The sequence below is a fragment of the Centroberyx affinis genome, unplaced genomic scaffold (assembly GCF_046629955.1).
Source record: "Centroberyx affinis isolate AG114_WGS23_722 - 3 ecotype Tasmania unplaced genomic scaffold, CSIRO-AGI_Caff_v1 ptg005775l_1, whole genome shotgun sequence".
Classification (NCBI taxonomy): Eukaryota; Metazoa; Chordata; class Actinopteri; order Beryciformes; family Berycidae; genus Centroberyx; species Centroberyx affinis.
In genome coordinates this window covers 76,755-99,668 of record NW_027282927.1, presented here as the reverse complement: position 1 = coordinate 99,668, position 22,914 = coordinate 76,755, and the positions used below count along the sequence as shown (strand labels likewise).

The 22,914-nt window shown below is 43.7% G+C and overlaps 1 protein-coding gene across 1 annotated transcript in view; it reads right to left on the bottom strand.

Moving 5' to 3' along the window:
* Positions 1-22,914, bottom strand: part of LOC139667812 (calcium-transporting ATPase type 2C member 1-like) — a gene marked incomplete at its 3' end in the record, with an annotated part of 49,856 nt that overhangs the window by 4,719 nt on the left and 22,223 nt on the right. Inside the window, exons 3-9 of the mRNA XM_071547286.1 lie at positions 21,000-21,116; positions 13,614-13,703; positions 10,543-10,578; positions 10,110-10,171; positions 7,755-7,863; positions 6,375-6,530; positions 5,114-5,182 (exon numbers count right to left, since the gene is read on the bottom strand). Coding sequence (XP_071403387.1) covers positions 5,114-5,182; positions 6,375-6,530; positions 7,755-7,863; positions 10,110-10,171; positions 10,543-10,578; positions 13,614-13,703; positions 21,000-21,116 — 639 coding nt within the window. The remainder of the gene's footprint in view (positions 1-5,113; positions 5,183-6,374; positions 6,531-7,754; positions 7,864-10,109; positions 10,172-10,542; positions 10,579-13,613; positions 13,704-20,999; positions 21,117-22,914) is intronic.

Here is a 22,914-nt window from a genome sequence, read left to right as displayed (position 1 = left end):
GAGACCAGTTTAATTGGCGCACTCTCCATGGGCTCAAACGGAGTCTGGCACAAGGCGTTTAGCACTATAGTTAAATCCCAATTTGGCATCAGTCGAGCGCAAGCCGGCCTCAACCTCCTCGCGCCTTTAAGGAACCGATAAGCCAGCGGGTGATTACCCGGGAAGCCACCATCAATACCCATATGGCACGCCGAGATAGCCGCGAGATAAACCTTAAGGGTAGATGGCGAGAGACTCTTGTCAAACAGCTCCTGTAAAAACAGCAGGATATCAGCTATAGGGCAGCAGAAGGGTTAACTCCACGCGCGGCGCACCATTGCTCAAAGATGCGCCATTTATAAGTGTAAAGTGCCCTCGTTGAGGGGGCTCTAGCACTTTGGATTGTGGAGATTACAGACGCGTGAATTCCCCGATCTGACAGTGCTCTCCACTCAGGGGCCAAACTCATAGTTTCCATCTCTGGGGATGTGGGTGCCAAATTATCCCTTTCGCTTGTGATAATAGGTCCCTGCGTAATGGTATTTCCCACGGAGTGCCGACTACTAAAGCCATCAAGTCCGCGAACCATATCTGGCTGGGCCAGCGAGGAGCAACTAGCAATAGCGAGATTCCCTCCTCGCGCACCCTGTCCAATACTGCTGGAATCAGCGGGATTGGAGGGAATGCGTAAAGGCGCAAGCCTGGCCACTGGTGAGCGAGAGCGTCTACGCCTAGTGGAGGGTCGTCTCTCCGTAGCGAGTACCACAACGGGCAATGCGTCGCCTCTCGGCTTGCAAACAGGTCGACGTCTGCCTCGCCAAATCGTTCCCAGATCTGAATCACTGTCTCCGGATGGAGCCTCCATTCCGTTGCGCGGGGCTTCCCTCTGGAGAGCAGATCTGCACCATGATTCTGACTGACATTCCTGTATGGGTCTCATATGCAATAGACCCAACGGAATCACAGCCACCGCTGCTGCCATGAGTCCTAGTAACCTCTGACACAGGGTGAACTGAACCCGTTTGCCCAGCCGAAACCTTGCCACGCATGCCTCGAGGGAAGATATCCTTGTTTCCGACAGCTTTACGCACATCAGTGTGGAGTCTAATTCCAGCCCCAGGAACAGAGTCTGTTGGCTTGGCCTCACGCAGCTCTTTTCCCAATTTATCATCAAACCGAGGGAGTTTAAGTGGGATATAGCTATCCTCGCATTCCTCTCTGCCTATGTTTTCGACTCTGACGCAATTAGCCAATCGTCTAAATAGCAAAATAGACGAATCCCTCTCTGGCGCAGGGGGGCTACCGCCGCTTCCATGCACTTTGAAAAGGTCCTTGGGGCCAGACTCAGACCGAACGGCAGCGAGAGGTACTCGTATGCCTCGTCTTGAAATGCGAACCTCAGAAATTTTCTGTGGCTCACTGTAACCGGGACGTGAAAATATGCATCTTTCAGATCGATGGTAATAAACCAATCGTTCTGACGGATACTTCGAAAAAGCTGTTGATGTGTGAGCATGCGGAAGGGAAGCCTTTTTAAACTCTTGTTTAGCAGCCGTAGGTCCAGAATTGGTCTGAGACCCCCGTCCTTCTTTGGGATCAGAAAATACCGACTGTAAAAGCCGTCGTTCGCTTCTGACGGAGGAACACGTCTTATAGCCCCCTTTGCCAGGAGTGACAGAATTTCCTGTTTTAAGACATGAACCTGCCGGTCTTGTACCGTAGAGTCCACTATGCTCATAAAAGGAGGGGGGCTGCGTGCGACTTGAAGAACATAGCCTTCCGACATAGTTTTTACCACCCAGGGACCTGCGCATGCGCGCCATGTCTCTAAGTGGTCCACTGGCTTCCCTACCGCCACCACAGGGGGGCGCCCTAAGCTCATTATATTGTTTATGCATGTTGTCCCAGACTCTACTAGTCGTGTAGGGCTCATATCTTTCCTCTGTGTGACAGAGTGGGAGAATGAGACAGACTGGTTGTGTAAAACGGGAGAAACCTCACAGTTTTTGACTTTATTAAATGCTGTTGAGAAAGATGTGACATTTGTGTTTGTGGGACAACAGCAGGAACCACACTCGCTGTACTGGACATGGGAGTGATTTGGTGTACTAGTGGGGTGAGAGTAGGGGGGGCACTCACTGAGTTTAACATGGGAGTGGGGAGCCCTACGTGTGTAAGAGAGCAGGGGGAGACATGAGAAGTGGAGACCCGCGCCATCTTGGGCTGGGGGGCAAAACTGTTCACATGCTCTTCCATCAGAGTGTTCAGTGAGAGACACAACTGAACAGAGTCCTCTGGAAACGCCCTCTTCATAGCTATAATGGCATCAGGCCCGTCTCTCCTTTGTGGGCTGGTGCCCACGGCCCACTGCCCTCGGCCTGAATCGCTCTCTGGCCCAGCCTCTGCCCACCGCCGGCTGAGGTGCAGTCCTGGCAGGTGGGTGGTCAGTCCTCTCTGGTGCGCGTCTCCCTTGAGCTGAGAGAATGCTGGCGAGGGTGCTGCTGCTTAGGCCGGGGTTGGTGCTGCTGCTGAGGCCCGTAGGAGTATGGAGGTGCAGGTTTCCTGTCATATCTCCGTCTGGGCATCATGTCTTTGAGAGCTGCCTCTGTATTCTTATCTGTTTCAAAGCGCTTGCGCATGTCATCAACAGCAGGCCCAAAGAGGCCTGAGGGGGACACAGGTGTGTTTAGTAGTGCTCTGTGTTCCTCAGCCTGTAGTTGAGCTAGATTCAGCCATAAATGTCTCTGGATGCAAACAGAAAAACCCATTGATCTGCCAACAGCCTGGGCGGAGCATCTGGATAGGGTCATGACAAAGTCAGTAGCTTTTCTGAGCTCAGTGACTGAATCCTGGGTGATGTTGGCATCCAGCTCCTTTAATAGGGAGGCCTGGTAGGCCTGTAGAAGGCCCAACGTGTTCAGGGCAGCAGCAGCCTGGCCTAAACAGCTGTAGGTCTTCTCTGCCAGGGAAGAGGTGATCTTGCAGGGCTTAGTAGGGAGTTGGGGCTTGCCTCCGCGACCGGTGGATGTGGGGGAGAGATAAGATGCTACCTCCTCAACAGGGGGCATGCTGAGGTAGCCAACCTCTGCTGCCTTATCCACGCTGGTGTAGGGGAGGAACCCTTGCACAGGGGCCCTAGCTTCATACGGGGCCTTCCATGCACGCCCTACTTCATCAAAGACATCTGAGAAAAAGGGGAGTGGGCGTGACTGTGCCTTCTTCTCAGAGTCTGGGTAGAAGGCGTTCCCCAGGCGAGACCTTGCTGGAGGGGGGTGATCAGGCCAGGGCACCTCCAGCCACTGTGCTGCCTTACCAACCAGCTCCTCCAGCTCCTTGGTGAGAGGAGCCACCCTAAATCTTTTATGGGGCTCAGCAGAGGGGAGCTCTCCCTCCTCTGTCTCTTCCTCTCCTGGGTCCTCCTCTTCTCCCTCATACTCTTCCGAAAACTCCACTTCCTCCTCACTGTTGTAAAAGGAAACCCCAGGCAGTGGGATTTCCTCGGCCTCCCTGCTTGCCGCCGCACCACAGAACTCAACAGGTGGGGGGGAATGAAGCTGGGGCTGCCGTCTCTGGAGGGTCAGACCATGATGGCCCATGTGTGGATCCGCCCTACTGGAGCCAGCCGCATCTCTCGATTGGGGCATGGTTTCCATGGGGGAATTGTGTTCAAAAAGGGCCGCTCTATATTTAAGGTCACTGGGAGCCATCTTAGAGCAAGCAGTGCATGATCCTGGCAGGCCTAGCGAGCTGTCTGCATGCTCGGGGCCTAGGCAGAACACACACAGGTCGTGCTCATCGGAGGAGGGAATGTAGCGGCCACATGGACACCGTCTCGAGGCCGCCATCTTGCACGAGGCGCGCTGCATAGCGTGACCTCGCCGGCAATCTCTAGAAGAAAGAACAAATTAGTATCTCGTTGCAATAAAATTGAAAAGAAGGTAACCGTAGTCACCAAGGAGTGTAAACTCCAACGGAATCGCACTGCGAAGATACGGTAGGCTAAGTAGCCTAGCTAATAGAATTAGCCCGCTTACCTTCAGAGACTTAGCTGTGGCTAGCTAGCTTAGCGGGCTAGCCGCTAGCGCTCGCAATTCAGCCCAAAAAGCTCAACGACGCTCTGGCAGGGGCAGAATACCGGCTGCAGTGAGCTTATCAGTCGTGAACTAATGAGAGAAACACAGCCAAGTAGTGCAAAGAATAGATAATAGATAGTCTTCGATAGAGGCTTCGAAGTCCACCGCGAAGGAAGGGTGAAAGAGGTAATTTCCGCTGTCACATCATATATATATTCTCGGTTGACGAGGGATGATTGACAGCTCAATCAGCCATTCTGCGTGGTTTTAGAGGACTTCGGAGCAAAGCGCCTCAGGAAGGCGTATCCCATATGTGGTGACGTCGAGGTCTCGACTGAAAGAGAACTCAGCTGATGTCTGGACGCTCAACAAGCTCGTTTTCACCGTCATCGGTCGTCAACAGCCAATCAGATTTCAGAGCTTGCCTTTTTACCAACTTATGTGATTTAGTTTCATGAACAATAATTCTGCCTGGCGAGTGCAAAATGGAGGAGAAGTTGATTCCAGCCGTTCAAAGCTTCACAGTTCTCTACAATATTTATGTGAATGACGACAGGAAGAAACGTCTCAAGAAACGAAGCTTGGAGAACAGCTGATCCATCGCTGGGGCCGACGGGAAGCTCAGAAGGAGTTGTTTTTATTAACGGTTGGCTACAGAGCTGATGCTAAAGTCAAATAAGGTTAGCTGTTCTATGAAAACAAAAATAACACAAAATCACTGTGAGAATATATTGAAATACTGAAATACATTGCATGTTTTTCTTGTTCAAAACTTTGTAGCTGCAGAGCCGAGCGTCTGGCCTCGACCAAGAAGTTTGAATTTCTGTTCTACTGTCCATTTTGAGTGTTATTATCATTTGCAACTTAACTAAATTAAACCTTTAGGACAATTCAAACAAATAATTAACTTTGGGCATCACAACTGAACTCTAATTTAATAGAGTCGGCAGAATGCTCTCCACACTAGCTTCTATGCTAGTTAGCTTAGCGTCACACACACTGCAGAATCTATATTTTTGATGTGCAAGTTCCTTTACCAGCAAACCAGAAACAAAGCGTACCTCCTCTGCTTGCATCATCTTGAACACTTCCCCAAACTCTGAGTTCTCTCCGGTTCCTATGACGATGCCCTGCGGGACGCCAGAGAGCAGGAGATGAGACAGAAGTTTAACAGCTCAAACAAAAAAACAAAAAACACAAGTCAAATATGGACAACGAGAAGAACAAATAGTTCTCTCACAGAACTTCTAGTTTCACACGTTTTCTCCATAACTGAGCCTATAGGTGGAGAGTTATGTATATTCTACTGTCTATAAGTAGAGAGACAAACAGAGACATGAGGGTTTCTGCAAGTTCCAGAAAGCCAGATTTAAAACTTTTCAAGACCTTTTTAATGCTTCCTGGAACCGTATTTAAAAGCAATTTAACAACCAAAATAAAGAAGCAAATCCAGCCTGTTTCTGACTGAACAGATAATGAAAGTTGTGAAACTATAAATGTGCAGAATAAGAAAAAGGACAAAGGAAATTAATTCTTAAAAGACATGAAGTCCATCTCTGTTTAGTAAAGCAGACAGGATGCAAATTGAACTACTAACCTGTTCTTTAATACTTTTTAAGGCCTTAAAATAAGACAATTTCAGACTTTTTTTTGTCTCTACACTTTATATGAGGTTCTGAGTTCTCTCCGGTTCCCATGACGATGCCCTGAGGGACCCCAGAAACAGCTTATGTGTTAGCGCTTGTATGTTAGCACTCTGTATTTCCCTGCAAAATGTCACCCAAACAAATCACTGTATATTTATTGAACCTGGCATTTAGAGGGATTTCGATTCTAAGAAAACAGTTAACTAATGTAACTAACACCAAGTCTAACAGTTCCAAGACTTGGTTTATATCTTGTAACGTGATAAAATCATGTGTGTAAAATGTGTCTGGCGTGGCGGGGGCTGAGACAAACTCCTGTACATTTAGTTAATTTAGTGTAAAATCCCATGACTTTTCCATAACTGAGTCAGAGTGCCTCCACAAGCAAGTTTCCCTTCTGAAAACAATCTAATGTAATGAATGTGTGGAACAAGTTGGGAAATATATATGTTATGCAATATTCCTGTAAAAGTGACCCAACTGTAAAATTCCCTGATATTTCCAGAGAATGTCTAAAATTCCCCGAGTCTCCCTGTCAAAGTTCCATGATATTCCAGACACTCCCTGTGCAGTGGGGAGTGACTGTGACAGTGTTTTGGGTGGTGTGTGTCGGTCTGGAGGTGGAGGTGCAGGTGGAGGTGCAGGTGGAGGTGCAGGTGGAGGTTCAGTCCAGTACCTTGGCCTTGCCGCAGCGCACCAGTGTTCCCATGAAGGCCAGGTTGCTGCGGGAGGCGATGTCTCCGTTGGAGGTGGCCGGCTGGTGGGAGGTGGACTTGGAGCAGGGAGTCGTCTCCCCCGTCAGACTGGACTCATCCACCGACAGGTCAGTGGCCTGGGGGGGTCAGAGGTCACAGGTCAGCTACAGAGCTATTTGAGGATGGTTATTTGTATTTATGTACATGTATTTGTAGGCAGTTTTTTATGGAGATCGTGCACATGATGAGGTTACAGATGTAGACCCACATACGTGCTATTTTTATTGTTAGTGTGTAAATCAATCGGTCACTATCTGGTTGTTGTAATCACATAATGTGATATATCTCCTCTGATTGTCTCAATTTTTCTTATTTTTCTTATTTTTCTTATTAGTACTTCTTTTTTATGATGCCTGTTTGGATGATTTGTAGCAGCTGGTTGTAATAACCAGCAGGTTCCTGGCTGCTGTTTAAATAGCGGTCACACCCACAATTGTTTCAGTAACGCTGAGGAAAGCCTAGGGCTAAAACACATCGGTTTTTGTTTTTTTTTGCTGCTGTGCATCACTAAAGAAGTGATATAAACTTATCCCATAAATCAACTCACGACCCCCCAAAATGATCTTGTGATCTCCTGGGGAGGACCTGATCCCCAGGTTGAGAACCAGTGCTTGAACCTGGACTTTCCAGCTGAAGGATGGTCTCCTTATTCACTATTCCTCTCCCCAAAAAAATGAACATTGTTGCTTTAGCACCTATGTTTCATCACTTAGTTCTGCATTTTATCACCATACAAATAAACAAATATGAACATTAACATTTGGTGGAGGCTTAGTTAGTTAGTTCCTTGTTGTCCGGATGGGACAATCCGTTTATCTCACAATACGATTCGATATGTGATCTGAGGTTCAGGATCAATACAACCAGGATACCATGTGATCAATAAAAGTTCAGTGACAACAAAGTCTGACTGCAGAATTCTGTTTATTTCTGAGACTCAGATCATTCTAGCGATGCCATTGGCTGCTAGAATGTAAGCAACAATTTAAAAATGTCGTTACAAAGTGACAATAATATAATTTGGATGGAGAGCTTGTGAAACTGTGATGGTCAAGAGTCTCATTAGTGATTACTACAGCAGAATAACATGGAGCTGATATCACCATTCATGTTCCTGACAGCAGAATAACATGGAGCTGATATCACCATTCATGTTCCTGACACGGATTGTTATATTTTTGCATTGCAATCTATTGAATTCCGATATATCGCCCCATCCCTACCTGTTGGTGTATTTACATGTAGGTGAGTAGGTGTGTGTGTGTGTGTGTGTGTGTGTGTGTGTGTGTGTGTGTTTTTACCTCAAAGAGGCGGAGGTCTGCTGGGACTCTCTCTCCCACCGTCAGACAGACGGTGTCCCCAGGAACCAGCTCCCGGGCCAGAAGATGCTCCAGGTTCCCCTCCCTGATACTGGAGGGGGGGGAGGGTGTGTGTGTGTGTGTGTGTGGTGGGGGGGGTGAAGGGTGGAGGGAGAAGGAGGGAGGAAGTGGAGAATAGAATCAGACAGATAAAGCAGACCCATGATCCAATTCTACTCCTGACAGTACAACCACAGCATGAGATATCTTCAGATTACAGGCCTGCTGTTCTAAATTTTGAGTGGTGTGTGTGTGTGTGTGTGTGTGTGTGTGTGTGTGTATGTGTGTGTATGAGGGCAGCTGTTCCCTCTGTCTGCTGCTATTTGAAGTGTAAATCCCGGCCTAAGGAGTTTGTTTGAAGCAGACGTTTCACAGGATTCCCTCGGTGTAAATCTCCTTCCTGTGGCGACATCGACCCGTCAAAACTTCAAACCTTCAAACCTTCAAACCTTCAAACCTTCAAACCTTCAAACCTTCAAACCTTCAAACCTTCAAACCTCCGTCTGGCTGCGCGTGAGAAAATGCTCCTGAGCAAAAAGTCTGCGTTTCAAAGTGGATTTTAGACAGGTTGTGGGAGAGAGGAGGAGAGCGAGAGACAAGAGACGATACGAGACGAAACAGCTGCAGCTGTAATCCAGACGGAGGTTTGTCTCGGTCACTTCTTTCTTGGTCAGTTTGATGTTGTTTTAACAACTACAGACGGATTCCAGGTGATTTAACCCACGCTCTAAACACAAGACAGTTTACTGTGTCACAGTAACCTACATTTGGAAACAAATCCACCTTATCACACTTTTACTGAGAACATTACTGAATGGATCTACAGCCACACCACAACAAGCTGACTCAGCTGCTCTCTGCTGACAGCTGCTTGGTGCAGATCAGAGGTGGGGGGGTAACAAAGTAAAAATACTTCATTACTGTACTCGAGTAAAGTACAGATACTTGAAAATCTTACTTAAGTTTTTCTTTCACTGAAGACTTTTTACTTTTACTCACTACATTTCAAAAGAAAATCCTGTACTTTCTACTACACTACATTTTCAAAACAGACTTGTTACTCTCGGGAAATCATCAACTGATTTTCTAAAAAAAAAAAAAATGTTTTCAGCATCAGACGGCTTCCATCCCGGAAGCAGCTGATCAAGAGCCAGATGTGATCGGCTGCTTGTTCAGAAGCAACAGGAAGAAGAGAGAAGCGACAAGAGAGAGAATTAACGTTTGTGAATTCAGCTGCTAGGGTTCAGGTTCCTGATCTGAGCTGCAGACTCTTTCTCATCTGGGATTCAGAGGAACGCTCAACAGAAAACCAGTTTAGAACATTAGAAATGACTTTTTTAGAGAACGACTTTTACTTTTATACTTTAAGTAAATTTAAGTCTACATACTTTTATAGTTTGACTTGAGTAAAGGATTTGAAATGATACTTCAACTTCTACCACAGTATATTTTTAAATGAGTATTTGCACTTTTACTTGAGTAGGGAATTTGTGTTCTTCTACCACCTCTGGTGCAGATTTACACTTTATTAACTAACACACAGTTCTACAGTGTTCCTCCATGATGGAGACTCAGCTGGTCGATGGGAGACAACGGCAAAGCCTCCGTTTCTCCTTCTAACAAACACAAAGTCTGTTGTTTTCAGTGGCTGGTCACTTCATATCTGTTGAAGCATTACAACCCTACAGTACCAAGACATAACTCTGCTATTTGGTGGAGGCTTTTACCCAAAGCACCTTACAGTAGCATCAGTGTGTGTGTTTTCATTATGGGGGGCCCCAGTGGGAACTGAACCCACATAAACAGAAGAGTAAGGCGGCGGTCACTCTGATCCGTCCGTCTGTCTCTGTTCATTTCAGTTCATTTCCACTGACAGCTGTCTGTTGTCTGACAGGACTGATGACAGAAGGTTTCAACCCAGCTGAACTTTCGGATTCGTCAGCGTCCGTTCAGCCAATCAGAGGCGTTCCTACGTTTGTTCTGTAGAAACTAGCGGTGAACACAGAGACGACGGTCCGACCGAAACAAAGATAAACCAGAGAAAGCCTGGTGGAGCGTTGGGATGACTGGAGGTTTTCAGATCAGTTTCTGATTTAATTTATCCTGTAGAGTCTGTTTCTTCTGTTTTCTATCAAGCAGCTCCGTTATGAGCAAAGCTTCCTGTTCTTCTGCCTTGCCGCCATGTTGACGCTCAGAACAAACCAACACACACACACACATCTATCATCAATAACTGTCTGTATTCTGAAGAAGAAGAGAAGAAGAAGAGAGGAAAAAAAGGATGTATGTGTTTCTCACCAGTGACATTCTGGAGGCACGAGTTTCCCAAGCTCTTCTAGAGATTTCTCTGACCGATACTCCTACAGACAGAGGACACAGCAACTCACACCAACACACCAAATAATGTGGAGAAAATAAAAACTACCAAAATTCAGCAATGTATCTCTGGAAATGTATTCCACACACACACACACACACACACACACACACACACAACCCACCCACCGCTGAGTGTGCAACAGATTGTAGAGTGCTTAAAGATTCACACTGTAAACGTCTGTTCGTGTTTCATGGCCCCATAAAGCCTTCAACATTTATGAGGTCATGAAAAATGAACAGAGACATTTGTTAGCAGAGGCAGGCATTACCCCGGCTCTCTCTCTCTCGCTCTCTCTCCCTCCCACACACACACACACACACACACACACACACACACACACACAGGACTTACCTGGACAAAGGCAACTGTTACAACTATTATTATGGCCTGTTAAAAGAGAGACAGACAGACAGAGAAAGACAAAGACAGTGGGTTAAGTATTATTGTTTGCGCTCTAATGACACGCTCTTACTGTCCGTCCCTAAGGTTCGCACTGAATTTGGCAAACGGGCCTTTATGTTCTCCGGCCTGCAGCCTGAACCACTTGCAGACTAGATGAGCTGATCCCGATTAGGGCATTCAAAGATGTAGTGAAGGGTTTGGAGGCAAATTCGATTGGAATTTGTAATTTCTCCCTAAGCTAGACCCGTTTCCTCCTGTCTGTCTTTTAGGCATAATGATTCTGTGAGTTGCTGCTGTATGTTTTGTTTTATGTGCTTTTAATGTTTGCTTGTATGTTGTTTGAAACTCTGTATTGCTGTTATATCTTGGCCAGGGCTCCCTCGGAGTAATGTCAATGGGACTCACCTGGTTAAATAAAGGTTTAATAATAATAAACAAATAAGTTTCAGTAAACCTGAAGCCGACTGCTTCCTTTCCCACTGAAACTGAATCCTGAGCTGAACTGCTCGGCTGGCAGCGAGGATCTACTGACAAACCACACAAACCATATGCCATATGTCTCTATTTATTGTATCTTACCTATTTAATCAATGTTTAGACTGATGGAATAAATGTCTTAAGACCATTTAGTAGTACTTTTTAGGGTCTTAGGTTAGTCTTAGGTGTTGTGTAGGTTGTAAATGTTACTGTATAATACATTTTCAAATCTAGACGTGTTAGTAAACATATATTTTAAATACTATCGGCTTAGTGTCTGGGCCCCTATTCTCAAACTTCAGATAGCTTATCAGGGTGTCCCATTTCACATATCTCCATTATGTCTCATATGATTGTACTTATTATTGTATTTTAACTGATTTGTGAATAAACTGAACTGAACTGAACTGAAACCAACAGACAGATGAGCCAGAATGTCTTCGATGTCCAGCTGTCAACAAATTACAGCCATGAAGCCCAAACACTCTGGACAGAAGACACTTTCATTTTGGATCAAAAGAGCAGATAATTTTTCAGATAACATTTTCTTTAAGTATAAAAGGGAAAAAGGAGATAAGGAAGGGATGTTTTTACATGTTTATTTTCTCTGCATACCTTTATACAGGAGCTCACTCACTAAATTCTGCTTTTATGAGCAGAATATAAGAAATTCTGCATCAACTTCAAATTTCATGGGCTGGTAATATGTACTTTTTTGGGTTAAGTTTCATCACAAGCCAAATGGTGTTTGGTCCTGACTGCTCCTCAACTGCTGTTTTATTACTCGATTTTTTAAAGATAAACATAAGAATATACACTCACCGAGCACTTTAATAGGAACACAGTGTTTCTAATAAAGTGCTCAGTACTAATACTGGGTAGGTATCAGCTAGCAAAGTGACATCCTCCTCCAGGTTGGACGTGTTGCATTCTGGGATGCTTTTCTGCTCACCACAGCTGTAAAGATGTTATCTGAGTTACTGAAGCCTTTCTGTCAGCTCCAGCCAGTCTGGCCGTTCTCCTCACTGGATGTTTTTTGTTTTTCGCACCGTTCTGTGTAAACTCTAGAGACTGCTGTGTGTGAAAATCCCAGGAGATCAGCAGCTTCAGAAATACTCAAACCAGCCCGCCTGGCACCAACAGCCATGTCACGGCCAAAGTCACTGAGATCACATTTGTTCCCCGTTCTGATGCTTGATGTGAACATGAACTGAAGCTGCTGACCTGTATCTGCATGATCTTATGCATTGCACTGCTGCCACATGATTGGCTGACTGGATAATTGCATGAGTAAGCAGGTGTACAGGTGTTCCTAATAAAGTGCTCGGTGAGTGTATAACAGGAGGAACTGGCTCCCTGTTTAAGGAACAGTTGGCACAGCATCACTGTTTGCTGTAAGAAAGACACCAGCGAGGCTGCATCAGGTTTCTGACCAGTCAGGTCACATGTCTGAAATGACTCGTCACACACTGCTGCAGCTCAAACACTTTCCTGAGGCCAGAGGCTGCCAGCAGTGACAGTTAACCTACATCCAACTACAGATGTGTGTTTCCTCTCTGTCAGCTCACAAACTCTTTAATTATCAGCCAACAGCCTGTAGCTCCACCTGCAGCTAAATATTCACCACCTTTGTCATTATTATACAAACAGTATAAGTATATACACACAGTACTTGTGCAAAAGTCAGAAACCACCACCCTTCTTCTAGTTAATTTCCAGTCAATCAGCCTTTCAGTACAGATCATTTATTTTTTTGGTGTCAGACAATAATGCAGGAAACGTATATTTAACAGAAAAATACAAAAAAGCCTCCAACACTAGATAGATAGATAGATAGATAGATAGATAGATACTTTATTGTCCTACAAGAGGAAATTTTGGTTCTACCCTTTATACAAGTGTGTACCAAAGTATATCAAATCTGTCAGTATTTAATTTGTCCTCTCTTTACTACCACTTTAACTCTTCCATCCTTCCAATCTTAAAACCAACAGAAGTTGTTCCCAAAAGTGTCTGACATCACTGCTAGCACACTTAAAGACACTAACATTCACACAAACAATGACCCAAACACACCTCAGCTGCCTCAAAAATGGCTGAAGCCAATATTTCTGATGAGAATAGATATAGCTTAATTCACTTGCAAGGGGGGTGGACACACTAAATACTGAAAAAAACTGTATTATATTCAGTAAATAACTTGCACTTATTGGCCGTTTTGACCGGAAATGAAACAGTTCTGTATAGCATATATATAACGATGCAATTCTGTATGTTCTCATTTTCTCCTCATTCCTATCCAGGGTCACAGGGAGCTGGAGGCTATCCCAGCATGCATTGCATTATCCCAGCATGCACACAGAAAGGACCGGGTCACTGCTGCAGACCACTGAGCATCCCTGCTTAGTTTGCCTTTCTAGGACCTAAACAGCAGCAGCGGTCTGGTCCAGAGGAGAACTGGTCTGAGAAGAGTGGAGTGTGTGAAGTGAGTGGAGTGTGATGTGACAGTGTGATGTGACAGTGTGATGTGTGGTGAAACGTACCACAGTGATGCTGATGGCGTCATCAAACTGGTGCATGAGAACACTGATGACCGCCGAGGCCAACAGCAACAGGATGAGAGGATCCTTGAACTGGAGGAAGAGAGAGAGAGAGAGAGAGAGAGGGGGAGAGAGAGAGAGAGGGAGAGAGTGAGAGACAGAGAGAGAGAGAGAGAGAGAGAGGCCGTTATTAGAGACATCATTGTTATTATACAGTAATATTGTATGTGAAAATTGATTGATATTATTGATTTAATATGCGGTTTATTTAATTTTATTGTACTTTATTTTGTTTATGTTTGAATCTATGGCAAAGTGTGCAACCGTGCGTCATGCCAATAAAGCTCCTTCAACTGAATTGAATTGAGACAGAGGGAGAGAGAGAGAGAGAGAGAGAGAGAGAGAGAGAGAGAGAGAGAGAGAGAGAGAGAGAGAGAGAGAGATAGGGAGAGAGAGAGAAGGGGGGTTATGACATGAGTAAAGTGGGTTAGCAACACCACAATGCACAATCAATGTCAACACCCTATATTCTCTGTGTGTGTGTGTGTGTGTGTCTCTGTGTGTGTGTGTGTGTGTGTGTGTGCGTCTTGACATGTCATCAGGCTGAATCAAGTGTCAGTCATCCACAGAGAAGAGCTGAGCTCAGTGAGTGAAGCAGGCCAACAGTTTCAGCTCTATTTTCAGCTCCAGCATGCAGATGACCTGGTTTCCATGCCGACAGGGCCGAACCACACAGGAACCGCTTCACCCTTCACTCATCACTAACCAGGAACTTTTTAATCCCTCCCCAAAGTCACTGTCTCTGTGTTGTACCAGACATCTAGCTGTTTAGAATAGAACAGGACTCTACATGATGCTGGTTCCCTGCAGAGTGAACTGACTTCCACTGACTGAGAAACATCTAGCAGGCTGGAAACAGTGGAGGAGGCTGCTGGTCAGTCTGACCCACCATCAGCATGACATGTTTATAATAACACTACTATTACTGCTACTGCTACTACACCTACTGCTGTTAATACTGCTACTACAACTACTTCTACAACTACAGCTGTTACCACAACTACTACTACTACTACTTCTACTGCTACTACAACTTCTACTGCTACTACACCTACTGCTGTTAATACTGCTACTACAACTACTTCTACAACTACAGCTGTTACCACAACTACTACTACTACAACTTCTACTGCTACTACACCTACTGCTGTTAATACTGCTACTACAACTACTTCTACAACTACAACTACAGCTGTTACTACAACTACTACTACTACAACTTCTACTGCTACTACTACTGCCACCAAAGCAAAAAGTTAGTCAGGTCTAGGGCTGAACGATTTTGAAAAAATATCTAATTGCGATTATTTTGACTGATATTGCAATTGCGATATGATTTGCGATATCAGAGGGAATGATCATTTTTACATCATTATTCTCATTTTCATTGAAAAACGTATTAAAATGATTATGGTGTGATTTTTGCGGGGATCTGTACCAAACAAAGATGTTTTCTTAAGTCTGTGGAATATGATGTGCAGGCCAGGACATCTCTGCAGCACCACAATATTTACTTTAAAATGCTATTTGGACACATTTCACCTTTACACAAATATTGCGCCTCCTGTGATTTGAAAATTGCAGTAGGCCATATTGCGATTTCGATAAGCCCTAGTCAGGTCATTTTTATTTGTATAGCATTTTTCATACACTTGGTACGCTCAATGTGCTTCACATTAAATCTAATTTAAATTAAGACAAAAATAGTGACAATAACCAGATAAGGAAACGCAATACATATATGTAAAATACACTAATACAAAATACACACTTAATATAATAATATATTTTTATAGCCCCCTGTCCTACCACTACAATAGCACTCACACACACACACACAGACTAGAGCAGAACCACACAACTACTACTATTGCTATTATTACCTCTCCTGCTACTACTAGTACTACTATTATTGCTACTACTATTACTGCTACTGCTTCTACTACTACTACCAAAACAAATAAAAATAATAAAAATCTAATAGAAATCAGACGCTCAGTGGATTAAAGTGTTAAAGAAGGTGTTGTAGGATTCTTTGACTAGAATTCACTGAATACAATAATTACAGGTTGGGTGTTTTTTTTTTCTTTTTTGCTATGTTGTCATGACAACAAGAGTATGACTCCTTGTTATACAGATGGTGAGGAAGCATCGTTTGTTGTTACTGTTAAAACTAGCAGCAGAAGGGGAGGAGGGAGAGAGACACCTGGGTGAACAGAGAGAGAGAGAGAGAGAGAGAGAGAGAAAGAGAGAGAGAGAGAGAAAGGGCCTCCTCTCTGTTTCAGTGTGAACCATCAGCCTTCTCTTCTCTCCTTCCCTCTCATGTCTTATCCCTTCTCCTCCTCCTCTAGTATCCTTCCTTCTGCTCTCACTTCCTCTCCTCTCTCTCCTCTAGTATCCTTCCGTCTCCTCCTCTCCTCTCTCTAGTATCCTTCCTTCTCCTCCTCTCCTCTGGTATCCTTCCTTCCTTCTCTTCTCTCCTCCTCTCCTGCCGTTTCCTTCTCTCTCCTCCTCTATCTCCTCTGGTATCCCGCTTTCTTCTCCTCTCTCCTCCTCTCCTCTGGTATCCTTCTCTTCTCTTCTCTTCTTCTGTGGTATCCCTCTCTCTCCTCCTCTATCTCCTCTGGTATCCCGCTTTCTTCTCCTCTCTCTTCCTCTCCTCTGGCATCTTTCCTTCTCTCCTCCTCTTGTGTCCTTCCTTCTCTTCCTCTTCTCTCTCCTCTTATCCTTTTTTCTCCTCCTCTCTCCTGTCGCATCACTTCTCCTCTCCCTCACTTCCTTCTCCTCCACCTCTCATCTCCCTCTCTCCTGGTGGAGTTTCTATATTTATCTCAGTCTTCAGTCTCTGCTCCCTCAGCAGCAGTTTCTGTCCTTGTCAGCAGCTCATGAGGACAAAACAGGCCAGGAAACAAACTTCACTTACTATTCTTCTTACTATCACTACTACTTCCTCACTACTGTTTAACTGCTCCAATCTGATTGGTTGGTAAATGTTAAGGCACTGACAGGTCTGGATCCCTCATCATTAACTCGTCCGCTATTGCGTGCGTCAGACATTTTTTGCTGATTGCACCGTGAAAATTCTGGCCTACGTTTCAGAGCACTAATTGTTCCCACAATGCAATGCGACATCCCCGGTCAGTAGTCTGGGCCAAATGGACCATAATGCATTGTGAGCCGACCTTGGACGTAGCTACCAGCAGCGGGGTCCGGCAGCTTCTCCCCCAAATCATTATCCCCAGAACAGTTTCTGTGTCCTTTCAAACCGCTCTTGTTTTTTTTCTGCCGCAGCTCACGGTAACAACTCTTAAAAATGTCTTTGTAACTTTCACACTGGCTCCCAAACTGAATGGAGCAGCTTGTCATGTAGGCAGCCTGATGAAAATACAACAGTGTTTGAATCCAGATCCATGGTCTACTGATTTGTAAATACCTAACGCCATATCTATGATCTCCAATCTAGGACTACACTATTTAGAGATCAAATCTTGCCTGATATCAGACAGAACTGTCAACTCCTTACACTCCATTTCCATCTTCAGTCTGACATTGCCTCCACTCTAACCGATTTCCGTGGGGGAGGGGGATTCGATTTTCCCTAACCAATCACTAGAGACCGACGTATCCGCCTGAATCTAACGTCATTTTAAGTCGATACTGATACGTAGCCATGACAACACCAGAGACGGTTCAGAAAGTATAGAGCATCTTTGACAACACGGAACCAATTAAAAACAAAGTATTTCGGATTTCAAAGTAATCGGTACTTTTAATGGATTTAGAACAGCCTGGATAGCAGCGTCTATCTTGTCTACAGCGGTCGCCATTGTTGTTATTACTCCTCCTTGGTTCCGACACACAGCTTGACAACAGCTTGACAACGGCATTAGTCCCACCCGTGATGCTGATTGGCTAATCGTTAGTCCCCCCCCGGCGCTCATTGGACCGATCATTTTTCAATCGAGAAACCGCTGTTTCATGTCACGATGCCAGACCAGAATCAGTCAACTGGTGGAGTGGGCGGAGTCAAAGGTCTGGACCCAGGCAAGATCAAATCGGGATCCACTGGTCAACTTCTCTGTTAAAGAACTACTTTGACTCTTTGTTAGTTTGTCCCACTGGTCTCCTTACTCTCCCCAGTATGTGATGAGAGGACTGGCACCTATGATCTGTCCAGTGTGCATGCTAATGGTTTAGCACACAGTATATACATATATATATATGTCCATTTTTTAATTCTGGGGGAAAAAATTCTGATTTGGTGATAATGCTAACATAACACAGGTGTATGATAGACTATTATTTTAAAGAACATAACCTCCCTCAAGTTGACTAAAGCTGGTTACAGTAGCTCTCATAAAGCCACAGGACAGTCGGCACCACTAAACGTCCCGTCCCTCTGCGTGTGCGACCGGTCCGGTCCTCCGACCAGCAGGGGGCGACATCACGCTGAAGAAGACAAAACGTATTCTTGTGTCCTCAAAAATATGTCCAGAATAATATTATCTTTCCCCACTAGATCATTTGGTTTTTTTTGTTGCTCTTGCAGTCTGACCACACACTGAGCTACTGGCCATAAGCTCTGGATTCCACTGCATTATTGTGGCAAAATGATTAAAGTCTGGAAGATGACAAGCCTCCCAGACATTTAGTCAGGCAGAAGATAAAAATAGTATATAGGCTTTAGCCTAAAGCTGCGCTCAGGCTGCTATCTGTGAAGGGCTTTGTGAAACTCATCATCAGATAAGAGTCAGCGGTATTAAAACATTGACTGTCAGATTAGCTGCTGAGCCCGGGCTGTGTCTCCAGACTCAAACCAGGACCAGCAGGAAGGAATACACACCGCCTACCAATGACAATGCACATAATAATACAGATAATACAGTTTATTTTCATTTACCTTTTCATTTTCATCATGGGTACACAATGTTTTTCTCTTCTCTAGCTGCAGTGACACTTTACCCTCCATAGTGACTTTAGAGGGGAGAGAGGAAAACCAGGAGGCAGACCAACTCTACCCCACAGCACGTGTGTGGGTGTGTGTGTGTGTGTGTGTGTGTGTGTGTGTGTGTGTGTGTGTGTGTGTGTGAGTGTGAGAGAGAGTGTGTGAGAGATAAAGAGAGCACATATGTGTCTCTTCATTAGTGCAGTGTCAGTCTTGTGGTCAATGTGAATAAACATGTTCTAATGTCCATTTCACAGTGATGAGACATATTTTTATATTTAAGCAGTTTTAAATGTACAAAGCCTTGAAGACAACGCTGCAGCAGAATATAGCCTTTCCTTTACTGTTTCTATGTGACACTATATGTTTTATGTTGTGATATGTCTTTATACTTGCTACAGCATAAATCGCCCATCTGGGACAATAAAATTGACTTGACTAATTTCCCTCTACAGGCTCATAGAAGTATTTTACAATTCATGTTTTCTGAAGTATCCGAAGAACATTTTTAACACTGCAGCCTGCACTCAGGGTTCCTACACATTTTCAATTAAAAAATTCCATACTTTTTCCAGACCTTGTTTTGTTTTGAAGATTTTGTCTGGTGTTCAATATGATTTAGGCAGATAGACATCTTGCCCCTGCTAACTAGGTCACATCACTGTATAGATGAAGATTGTTCTTCACAGCGACAAATATCAGAATATGTGAGATGATTGGCAGGGTTCCTACACGCTTTCCATTTTAAAATTCCATATTTTTCCCAGACTCTATGTTCTTGACCGGATTTGATTTTGGTGGGTATTTGATATAATGCATGCTGACAGCGGCTGGGTAATAAGAGCGTCCCTCTATCTGAACATTATTCTTCACATCAACAAAAACTGTGGACTCAAAGTGGCTCTACAACAACATAAAAGCTACAATTATGGGTGTATCGGACCTGAACCGCGACATTTTCCAAATTCCCAAACTATTCAAGACCTGGAAATGATCAAATTCATTTTTAATACTTTTCTAGACTTTCCAGACCTGCCTAGGAACCCTGTGCACCAGAACCAGAACCGGGGACCAGAGCAGCAGCAGATGAGGAACCAGAACTAAAAGACCACCAAGCACCAGAGGAGCAGAACGTCACAGATTTATCACTGATGCTGTCACATGAGTCTTCTGTCTGGTCCGTGCCTTGGTTAAAGACATGGTTGGATTTCTAACAGTTTGTCCAGTGAACTGAAATCCCATCAGTCAGTTTGTCTGGAAGATCAGATAATAATCCTGTGTGTTTGTTGCTCTGTATCCAGCAGAGTGCTGACCTGTCCTCTATTGTTCTATCATGTTGTTTCTATTTTGAGCTCTATTATTGTTTTCTGATTGGTACTCCTGCACCACCACAGCTTGTTGTCTGTACTGTCTTTTATGTCCCGGCTGTGTCTTTGCTGCGGAAATGAATTTCGGCGGGTTGGTACAAACAAAAAGGTGCGTCTGCAGAAAAAACAAAGCGCTGCATTAGCTTTGGACTCTGCAGTGTGAACAGGCTTACTGACCAAACTGCACCATTGTCTGTGATTGGTCTAAAATACCACATGATTGGTTGTGTTGCCTTGTGGGAAACTGTCTACTTTTCTTTTGCTGGTTGATTGCCTCTTGTGGTCAACTCTTCAAAATGAATCGTATCACGGCTACAGCAGTTTCCACATCCTCGTATTCCTTCAGCCGCTTTTGTTGCTCTTTCTCTGCAGCCATCGTTGTTGTTCTGAGTTTTTGTCATCACTATTTTCAGTTTCCTTAGGTTACGGTTACCTCTTTAATCTCTATGTGTTCCCACTGGCATGGAGTGTCAGAAAACTAACAAAGCAAAGCTGCAGCGAGTACACACACATTTGTATACAGCGATGTGTTTAACTCAGGTTCAGTTTCAGGCAAGTTTGCTTTTGTTGTAAGTAAGCTGCCACCTTAAAGTGAGAAAGCAATTATGTAAATAAGTAATTAAGACTTTATTCATATAGCATCTTTCGAAACCAAGGGTTACAAAGTGCTTCACAAAAAGATCCACAGTAGTTTAAGCATAACAGGATAATCAAAATGTCTTTTATTTTGACTGTCAAAGCACTTTGTAAACTCTGTTTTTAAAGATGCTATATAAGTAAAGTTATTATTATAATGTTAAAAAGCGACAACAGTTTGTTAAAAGAACACAATATAAAAGATTACCAAAGCAAAACAGACATAAAAGAAGAAGTTAAAGAGAAAGAAGTTAAACAAAAAAAACAATAAAATCAATGGAAAACCAGGATAAAAAGAAGGTTTTTAAGACGCTGTTTAAAACTTTAAAAGCGTGTTGTGAAGCTTGTGTGTGAGACAGTTGAAGTGAAGCAGGTTGGTACCTGGGAGATATATTTCCTCCATAGCGGCTCCTCTTCACTGATGTCGAACTCGTTCCAGCCGTGGTACGCTCTCCTCCGGCTCACCTCCTCCTGGGTCAGACCCAGCTGCAGGTCGGCCTGGACCAGACAGGAGGACAGGAGAGTCAGCTTCACTCGAGTCCACAGCAAGTCAAGTCAGAACAAATCAAGAGTCCAGTATCAATTTAATATTTTAATGAAAACTAAATATCTAGGAAAATTCTGTAATTTTGGGGTTTTATCATGGAGGAAGAGACTGGGACTTTGCTCGAGTCCCAAGTCAAGTCCCAAGTCTAAATGTAGATTACCAAGTCAAGTCCAAGTCAAGTCCATGTCATTAATGTCAAGTCTCAAGTCTAAATGTAGAACAGCAAGTCAAGTCAGAACAAATCAAGAGTCCAGTATCAATTTAATATCTTAAAGAAAACTAAATATCTAGGACTTTTCAATGCAATATGGTTTTAATAGGATACAAACTTGGTAAGAGCATCATGAGTTTGATTTCTATAATCAGTTTCAACTTCAATAAATTCAATCATTCCATACAAATTCAGAAAACAGAATTTAAATTCAGTCGTCTGCTGGAACAAATCTCATCACTTTCAATCTAAGTCATTTACACAAACACAAGATCTCAAGTCAAGACTTTAGAAACCTTTTCAAGTCATCAGAGTACGAGTCAGAGTCAAGTCCCAAGTCACCAGAACCCAAGTCAAGACAAGTCTCGAGTCTTCTCTTCATGCATCAAGTCAAGTCTTGCAGAGGTTCAGCGTCTTGCTCAAGGACACTTCAGCAGAACACACAGCTGTTGACGGACACATTAGCTGCTGTCGGGATCAAACTGGTGACATTTCGGTAACAGGACCCTAACCAGAGCATCCTGCCACCAATACCACTTTTCCACTGCTGATACCAATTCCAGGTACTAAATGTAAAGCATTAACCAATACAAATCTGATCCATTATTTTTATTAACAGATGGAGACCGTCAGTTTGTGGTCAAACACGAAAAATGATTGAAATCCAATTCATCTGATCCATCACCCTTCTGTGTGTGAAAAAGGTGGAAAAGTAAGTGGGTTTGCTTTGTTTTTCGTTGTGTTTCACAAAGTTATCAGAGTCGATTACAGTTCACTTTGTTGAACACTCAATCCTGATTGATCTGTTGATAAGGTGTGTCATTTCTGAATAGCAGGCTGCTGCTTCACATTTAATCACATCACTCCACAGTCCAGAAGTCCGGTCCGTTCTGTTGATTTTTAATCAAATTAACTTGCGATGCCTTGAGGCCAAAACACATCACTCCTTAATTACTGCAGACGGTCCTGCTGGACTCGTTTTTTGGCGGAAGCTTGTAAATTACTTTAGCTTGTACTAAAATGATTTTCAGTCAATATTTTGTGTCAAATGATTAATGTCTTTAGACTTAAGTAGCCATATAAAAGCAGGATAATGTACAGCGAGCCGGTCAGAATCACAAAATAAATCCTGGCAGGATGATAGAAAACACTGACACAAAGCAGAGGCTCACTGTTCATCATCCTTTACTAAGCATTTGTGAAAATCATCTGAGATTTAATTAGGGCTGGGCGATATGGTTGAAATCAATATCATGATAATCATAAGGATTTTTCTCGATATCAATATATATCACAATATGGTTCATGTATGCAAAATCACGTTAAATAATCAAATTAATGTTCATCTCATTGAACCAAATGGTAATTTTAGGTGTGGTGTCAAACAAAACAGAAATATTCAAATAATATTCCTACCATACCTCATTTTATCAGAGTTTTTAAGTAAAATTTGCTTGTCATCATCAATTTAGACAGAAATGTGTCACGATATCAAAATATCTTCATAAGCAGTGAAGGTTTAATTCAATGCACCATTT